The sequence below is a fragment of the Hermetia illucens genome, chromosome 4 (assembly GCF_905115235.1).
Source record: "Hermetia illucens chromosome 4, iHerIll2.2.curated.20191125, whole genome shotgun sequence".
Classification (NCBI taxonomy): Eukaryota; Metazoa; Arthropoda; class Insecta; order Diptera; family Stratiomyidae; genus Hermetia; species Hermetia illucens.
Window position 1 is genome coordinate 167,183,743 of NC_051852.1, and position 9,212 is coordinate 167,192,954.

General features: G+C 41.4%; 1 protein-coding gene across 2 annotated transcripts; it reads right to left on the bottom strand.

Moving 5' to 3' along the window:
• Nucleotides 1-1,344: 1,344 nt before the first annotated feature.
• On the bottom strand, nt 1,345-9,042 carry LOC119653816 (septin-2). Of its 2 annotated transcripts, none has more exons than XM_038058847.1 (6): nt 9,013-9,042; nt 7,576-7,693; nt 6,876-7,517; nt 2,285-2,448; nt 2,069-2,206; nt 1,345-1,994 (listed from the first exon to the last, which is right to left on the bottom strand). In XM_038058847.1, the coding sequence occupies exons 1-6, from the start codon at nt 9,040-9,042 to the stop codon at nt 1,827-1,829; spliced, it is 1,260 nt and encodes a 419-aa protein (XP_037914775.1). In that variant the 3' UTR covers nt 1,345-1,826. The 2 variants fall into 2 exon arrangements, with proteins under 2 accessions (XP_037914775.1, XP_037914776.1); XM_038058848.1 differs by lacking the exon at nt 9,013-9,042 and adding an exon at nt 7,781-8,087 and having other exon boundaries at nt 1,827-1,994.
• Nucleotides 9,043-9,212: the final 170 nt, after the last annotated feature.

The window sequence follows — 9,212 nt, forward strand, 5'->3', positions numbered from 1 at the left end:
TGAGCTTTTCTGAGCAAATCCAAGCGGCAGCAAACAAGGCTGCGGCTGGAGTTTCGGCGTTAAGTAGGCTAATGGCAAACATTGGGGGTCCTACGTCTAGTAGGCGACGTCTCCTGATGAGCTCAACGCAGTCTGCCCTACTCTACGGTGCAGAGGTATGAGCTGGCGCTCTTAACAAGGAGGTATATCATAGACGCGCAAGTACAGAGACGGGGAGCTTTACGGGTGGCATCTGCGTACCGCACAGTCTCTGAATCGGCCGTGATGGTGATCGCGGGAGTTACCCCCGTTGCCCTTCTTACTAGGGAGCGTCAGGCCATATACAAGCGCAAGGGAGGGGGTTGCTCGCGAAGAACGGCAACACACTCTAGACGAGTGGCAGCTCTCTTGGCAAAATGAAACTAGAGGCAGATGGACTGCGCGGCTCATCGGCAACTTAGGTGCGTGGCTGAATCGGAAGCATGGTGAGACTGACTATTTCCTTACCCAATTTTTAAGTGGGCATGGGAATTTTCAGTCTTACCTGCACAAGATTGGAAAGGCGCGTTCTCCGCATTGTGTGTTTTGCAATGGAGTTGTGGACGATGCCCACCACACTTTTTTTTCTTGTGGAAGGTGGGATGGGGTTCGTCAGCAGCTCTATTTAAACACAGGGGATCTCTCTCCAGACAACATTGTGGAAGAGATGCTGAGGACTGCTGACAGCTGGAACCGTGTTGCCCATTACGTTCGGGCCCTTCTCGTTGCTAAGAAGATAGAACTCGACCCGTGGAGGAGCCGGATGGCAGGGGGTTCCTTGAACTGACAGTTCCCTTCCTCCCCTCCCCTCCCGTTGGTGAAAGGAATTCCCTGATTTGAAGGCTCCGCAAGGCCGGAGAGTGCGGGGGCTGGCCCGAAGTAATGTGAAAAACGGTTCCAGGCTAGCTCTCTGACGATGGGGAGGTGTTTAGTTGGTAGTCCGACGACGTACCGAATCGGGAGTCCAACACTGTGTGCGTAAATGCATTCACCTACCCTACCCCAAAAAAAAAAAAATCTCGTAAGGATGCTCGCTCTAATGACCGCCTGGCCCGGGGAGAAGGAAACAGAAATAGTCAGGTGTCAGAGATAAATCTTCCGAGCTCCATAGAACACAGAAGAGAAAAAGAGGACTCTATTCCAGATGTTCGGCCTCTTCGTTTTCAGAAATAGAATTTCTTTTGACTGGCCCTAAAACTGATCCAGGCAGAGATGCAATTTTAGGAAGATTACAAGTTCATGCATATCAGTCTAACGCACATGCTATTTGATTTCAAGATGATTCTCCTCAAAAAGTGAATTTAAAATGGTAAATAAAAGACAGTCTTTAAAGTTTAAACTTTATTCCATTCGCACGATATATATTTTAATAATTAACTCATCTATGAATAAATGAACAATCTGTCGAGTTTCCCTCGCAATTCTCAAGTAGATGTTGGACCGAAGTAAATCAGGGTTTGAAGAGCATCTCGTTGTATCTGTTGCTCTCCCTACGATAAAGTTGTGCGCAGTAATATATTACTGTAAAGTTTCATGCAATTCAATAAAATATAAATTGTTTTATAATATATGCGAACGTAGACTTTTTTGTTTCGTAAATACATTTCTTCTCTATTCATATAAAAGCACATGCCTGAAAAAACAATATTGTATGCATGTTTTCGTAAAACTGCATCTAATCTTAAACAAAATACATAAGTTTGGTAATGGAGTCCAGATTATGTAGAAATTGGTGGTATTTGTTATGCATCTAGGTTACTTTACTACCACCAGATAATTAGAAGTTTTACGAACAAAACAAATCTCATTCACTTCTTCTTGCTTTTGCCCAATGTTAATGTGTGGTGTGATGCAGTCATTTGAGTTTTACGTCGTGTAAACTCTACAAACTCCTCCTCAAGTTTCTTACGAGATTCCTCAAGTTTTCTCTTCTCTTCAGCGTGGTCCTTCTTCAATTTGTCGAATTTTGCATGAAGCTGGAAATGATTATGGAAAGCAGATTATTAATCTTTGATAACAGAAAAATTGGTTGAATCATTAGTAGACGTACATCCTTTTCACTTTCTTTCAGTTCCGATTCTTTTTCTTTGACACGTTGAACGAACATTTGTCGCACTTCCTCTTCCTTGGCTTGTAACTCAGCTAAATGATTTGATCGTTTGGCCTCAAAAGTTTGTTGGAATGATACCTGTAAGTTTTCGTTGGATAGAAATAGATAAAGAATTAGAAGTTGTTTACGGATTTGAAGTTAGATTTTTAGTGTTACCGGTTTATTGTCGCTATCGACGTCGGTGAAGCCCATTTGCTCCAAACGCTTTTGCCGGTACAACTCATAATGCTTTGTATGGGTCTTTTCACGCATGTCCTCCATATTTGTTCGAATCAACATTTCACGTAATTTTACGAAATCGCAATGAGATTCATTTTCAACTGAAATATTGTCGAATGAGAAACATTAATTTTTTTAAAAAATAAGCTGATTCAAATATTACATTCAAAGATTCCGAGAAATAAAGAGAAGAGGAGAAACCGAGATCACCATAGTCAATATCGCGCAAGTGATAAGCCTACAACAGCGAAACAAGCACAAATATCCATGACAACCCCAAAAATTATGTTGTATCGTTACTTTCAGCTGTATTTTGTTTGAGGATAACAACGCACTGAAGGTCACCGTTGAATGATATTCCGGGCAAATTTACCGATTAGCAAAAATAGTTACGGCTCGACACGTGCCCTTTTCTCCTGAATCACAGCAAAAATGAGTCATTTGTTAATGAAAATGTCGCGTGTGACGAAAATTATGTAGAATCAGAAGTGTTCGTTACAGCGCTTAGACGAAAATGAAATATCAAAGTATTGCCCGATGGTGTCTTTTGAAGGCTGGCACATCGACCACGGATGATGCCTGTTGCGAGCAACTCGCCGAAGCGATGCAAAATATTGCTACTAAACAATCAGGATTAACTAATCGATCGGATCCCACCTACTGGCAGGACAACCCTACATCATATTCCACCAAAGTGATCGTGACAAAGTTACAACATTTGGAATTGGAGACTCTCCGTCACTCACTATATCCGCCAAACCTTGCACCGACCGATTACCATTTTTTTCGAATTTTAGAAAGCTTTGTGTCGGGGAAAAAATTCAATTCCACAAGGGCTGTGAAAACAATCTTTCAGCAACTCATCGATTCCCGTGAGCCAGACTTTTACGGTAAAGGGGTTGCTACATTAAATAGCAAGCGTGAAGAAATATACAAGCAAGTCGAAAACAGGAAACTTGGCGCCTCACTTATGAGAGGTTCATGTAAAAATATTTGGGTACATGATGATTCTATTTATACATAGCTTATACTGTATATACGTTGATATTCAATACCACTAACATTTGATCACTTAAAGAAAAGTAATTTGATTGGGAAGAGACAACTTTGATCTAATATAAGTTTGTTAATAATAGTAGGATTCTCACCAAAATTTCCAGTATGATGCCTCATCCCAAAGCCCATATTGCTACATGAATGAACTTACAGGGGGTTCGCGGTAAATATTCAAAATTTAATAATATACGATTTTTCTTTATTTGAGCAAATATCTCCCGGAGAGCATTTTGAGGCGTAGATATCATCTACATGTTCCACCATAATTTAAAAACTTTAAACCTGAAAAAAGGGTCGATTTTTCCAATTTTTTTTTTCAGAGTTCCGACATTTTCTTTTTCTTTCTCATTTTTTGACAGAAGGTGAATTGTTATTAATATAGAGACTGAGAAAAAAAATCATATAAATTGGTTCTGTAAGATGCATTAAAAATTTGCATGAAATTCATGATTTTGATCTGCTATAACTTTGTTACGAATGGCAGGATTTGCACGAAACTTTCCAGCATCATGCGTAATTTTATTCTGGATGCTATGGAATGTATTTTAAAGCCTAGATTTCCTACATTCTTTTGGATTTCTGAAGTGGATAGTTTCTTAAAATGAGCCCTGTCTCACTTTAAATTTGTACAACCTTAGTGAACCGATACTTGCTTATCGTGCAACCGATGTCGAAACTAAGATGTTCGCAAAAGTACTACTTGAGGCCTTTCATTTGATACCCCACATGCATACATTAGGAAAAAAATTCCGTTATTCCATCGACCAGTGAGTTGCCCACAACCTTTCCCAGCACAGCAGTTTTGTGATCTTCTCTACCCGAAATTCCTAGTTCATCTTTCCATATTTACTAAAATTCAAAACTTTCTTTTCAATAGTTCTAATCTATTAATCCTCAGCGCTCCAAAAAATTATTCTTTATACTATCTTTTTATGGCACTGTCGACTCGAGCAAGATTATCACTTGATGCTCACTTGCTTTCGCATATATTTAGTCTGCATGTTACCACATGGTTGGTTAGCCTGAAGCCCAAAGCGGGAAACAATCGTCGTACGGCAGCAGGAAAAACTATCTTTCTAATAGACATCTTGAACAGTTTATGGGGGAATATTGATGATCATTGAGCCACCATCAAAAGTCCATTTTTTTATAGCGCAAGTGAAGTAGGCCATATACCCTAGTTCACCATTGATAGTTGAGGGCGTTCCCCAAACATAAGGAACTGAGGGTTTTTGTTATTATTGCGACTGGATGTTAGCATGATGTGTTTAGTCTTAATAGCTGCGGTAAATTTTGGAAAGTACAGCGAAGCGGCGCTGTGATAAAAGGGCGCTTGTTATTGTGCTGAACCGGGAGGTAGAATTAGCCGCAAAATAATATTGATTTCGCTATCGTAAAAGAAAGAACTTGCATTTGGTCGATCGTTCGGCCAGGGACGTTGGTGGGGGAAATTTCTATTAGGTATCTCAGCCGTATATCATATCTCTTATGGATGAAATGGCCAGTCATTGTAATATGCGGATGCACCTGCTCTAGATCCTCCTGCTTTGAACACGTGAATACTCTTCGGATCATTGTGGGATATGGTGGAGATTTTAGATCTCTTCTTCACCTGCTTTTCATTGATTTCGAAAAAAAAACATGCTAGGAAATTGAAATGGAATCCAAAAAGGTTACATTTTGACGTTGATGCTAATCCCTCTTGTTGTCGATGACCTTCTTCTACAGCCGAACGTCACGGAGAACTTCAATGAACAATGGCATCTTTTCTGAAACACCTTCTCAAACAAGGCAGAATGTCTAGGCGGTCAATCGATTTGATTTATCTTGGTAGTTAACAAAATCTAATTAGAGCGTCTAATAGTAAAAATGATCTCGAGGAACTTGTCCAAAAATGGAAGGATCGCCTCATGCAACACGGTCTCAGATTGAATCTGAATAAAACTGAGTTTTTGACGACCGATCCCAATGAAACGGGCATAATTACTGCCAGCGGCAGTGACCTGACCAGAACTGAGCGATTTAAATATTTCGGGTCAATGCTATTAGCCAATAGAGAACTGCATTATGAAATTGCTTCACGCATTAACGTAACCTGGATGAAGTGGCGATCCACAACTGGTGTTCTTTGTGATCGACGTATCAACGAACGTCTTAAATCTAAAATTTACCGCAATGTCGTCCGTCCAGTCGCTCTCTATGGTTCTGAGTGTTGGCCGACTATAAAAGACAATGAACGGCGTCTTGCGGTAATGGAGACGAAGATGCTACGTTGGACTAGTGGCGTCACACGTTTAGATCACATCCGAAATGAGGATATCCGCGATCGTTATGGGATTGCACCGATCGTGGAAAAGTTGCGAGAGAGGCGTCTTCGATGGTGTGGTCACGCAATTCGTGCCAACGAGAATTCACTTGCCTAGATTGGTCTGAACATCGAAGTCGATGGTAAACGACCAAAAGGCAGACCTAAACAACGGTGGCTTGATACGCTAGATGGGGATTTGAAAGCCTCGAGATTGCACCCAGATCAGGCATTCGATAGAGCCAAATTGCGAAGCCGATCACGACGAGCCGACCCCGCTTGTGAACGGGACAAACGCTGAAGAAGAAGAAGAAGATGCAAGCGCCAATGGCGGTGACGTGACATCGAAAAAACATTTTCACTGTCAAAAATTGTTTTTCGGTGTCAGCACTGAAATGGAGTGAAATGGACAGGACATTTGACTCCTCTCCTGATATCATATTTAATTTAAGTTTTCATTGAATCATTTTGTGTAAACACAAAATCTTATTAAAATCGGTTTACTGTCTGTCTGTCCATCACATGCATTTTTCTCCTAGACTGTAGGAGCGATTGACACCAAATTTGGTGGGAAGGTGGGAAGTGTGGCCGCTCACGCATACAGCGAGTTACATCCACATACATGCAAAAGGGGGGTGTAATTTTTTTTCATCAAATATTGTCATTCTGGGTATCAAATGAAAGGTCTCGGTTAGTACTTTCCAAAGCTGGTCTTAGTTTTGACATTTGTTGGAAAGTCGGGGAGTTCGAAACTGATCCTTTGTGAATGATACGGGCTGGCTCTGAAAATCTGAGCCGGCTGGACTCTGCCTCCCTTCTCTCATAACAGCAGTCACGGTCTTAGAAGTTTGTGGCATCAAAACGGTGCACCACAGCGCTAATTGGGCTCCTTGGAGCGGCCACTGATACCTACCTACTCTACATATAATAGTTTTCTCAAAATAAATGTTTTTTTTTAACCCAAAAGTTCCCTTAATAAACTATCTCAGAGTGGCCGACGAATCAGGTCGCTCTAGAAATAAATGGGACAGAACAATAGAAGGAGGATCTGGAACTATTGTAGTGTCGACCTTGGATAGTACAGTTTTTGCCTGGAAAGGGCGATCAAATGATTGGACGCGTACATAACAAAAAAAAAAAAAACTGAAATTATTAGTAATCACTTACCTTGTACCGTTCCCCATGGGTACTGTCTAGCGCGCACCATTTTATTTCCCAATCGCACAAATTCGGTACTTCCAACAACAGCAAACGGTACATGTCCATTCATTGTTGCATTAATTTCTGAAACAGTTTCATCATCGGTCGGAAATTGGTAGATTTGAACACCATTCGCTTGTAATTCTTGGTTGATTTTCGCTTTGAACCGTTGCAGTTCCGTTTTCGAGACAGTATCGGCTTTTGCGATAATCGGTACAATATTAACTTTCGTGTCTAATTTCTTCATGCACACCAAATCCAGGGATTTCAAGCCATGTCCGGTCGGGCAGATAAAATAGAGGCAAATATGAATGCGACTGTCGTGGCAGGTTCCCAACGATCGCTTGATTTTCAATTCTTCCTGCAGATAAGCCTCAAATTGTGCGTCAATGTAGTCGACAACAGCTTTGAAGGAGTCGTCCTTGTTGATTTGATCGCCGTAGCCAACAGTGTCGCAGATGGTGAGTTTTAGGCGAACGTTGCTTTCTTGTAGTTCGTAGGTGTGGGCCTTTAGTTTCACGTTGGGGAGGGTGTGCGGACTTGGACTTGACTCAAAGCTTGTATTGAAGAGGGTGTCCATTAGGGTGGATTTGCCTAATCCGGTTTCGCCTGGAGTTGGAAAGTGATTTAACCCTGGAGGCTCGCTTATTTGCAAGTGAATACTCACCAATGCACATTATGTTGAAGACGAACCCATTTTGGACACTCTTGTTCACCAACTGATCTGGAAGACTGTCGAAGCCAACATGTCCTGCTAACTTCAAATTGCGTACATGGTGATCGATCTGTAAGGACAAAGCCAACTAAAATGAGTTGCTATCTAGAAAATCAATGAAAACGTTTCAGAAATATTGGGGCAAGCACAAACTAACCACTTCTGATATTATGCACATTTTCGTATTATAAACTTTCACCCTCTAAGCACTTAACAAAATTTCTATAGTCAAAGGTAATTGGGCGGGAAAATCCTTTTATTTTAAAGAAAACTCCTCAATGTTTATATCGTGGCATCGGAAAACACAATGTTGCGTGCAGAGCGCAATTAACAAGTAACTGAATCATCACAAATTACAAACACTCAAGTGCTCCCGCTGAGATTTCATGGGCAGCAAGAAGAAAGCTTGCATACTTGTGCATACGCAGCGTACGGAGCGGTCACAAAACATTCCGCGACCCCATTGACCGTAAATTCTAGATATATGAGACCAGTAGTCACGCCTGATATAGATTCAACACAAAACTCGATAAGTCTCGATCGATTTATGATTGTTTTCTTGCTGCTACCGAACGCGTCTTGACCCACATTAGGTTTGCCTCTTTAGAGGGACACATCCCTTTTGAATCACTTCAAATGAGTGGTGTGTGGGGATGAGTCAACGTGTCAGTCAAGTGTTCGATGCTTAATCACCAGTAAAAGTTCTTTTCCCCGCAAATCTGCTGTGAGATTGCGATTACTCTGCCTGTGAAAAACGATGCACACTTTGGTGATCTAGGTCGGCATCTAATTAGTATTCAGACCACTCGCAATTTAAGCCATCAGACATGCGGAAGTTGTCATTAAACACCAATTCGTGATGTAGTGCAGAGTTGGTGGCACCCAACGTTTTTCGTTTCAGCATAGGAGGCTTTCCTCTGAACGCTTGGGAAACTACTTCGATATTACATTTGTCGGCCGCAACTGGTCGGGATAAGTCCTTCTTTCACGCTGAAACTGTAACAATTTTTTCAGCAGATTGAATTCGATTGTGTTGTTTTCTCTCATCTATTCAAACAAAGGCTAGCATGAATAAGTTGAATTACAAAACGATTTCATAAGGCCTCCAAACCATTTTGCATTTTCTTTCCTTTCATTTTTTTATCGGGGAGATTGCTGCAACAAATACAATGGACCCGACCCGTCTAGAGCCGCGCCCCGCCATCCGATCCAATGCACTTATCACACTGGCACCATAATTATTCATCGCTCACTTTTCTTCACGTCCGACATATCAAGTAAGCCGCAGGCTCCATTATGTTTTCCGGAGTACATCGATAATTAACACAGAAATTGTCCAAGTATAAATCCAAGATTGTAGGAAACATCGTTGAAACACAAATTACACACCTTCATCATGTCAACATCCAATGCTGCCATCGTAAATCCTCAGTACTTGCTCCACCAAGGGAAAATCTCACTCATCACTCGAACGACACCAACTGAACTTGGAAAATGGAAAATGACGCCGACCTTCTTCTTCTTCGCATTCCGAGTAGCACCACTTTCTGATACTCGTCATATGGTAGGAAGTTCAGATAAGATAAACA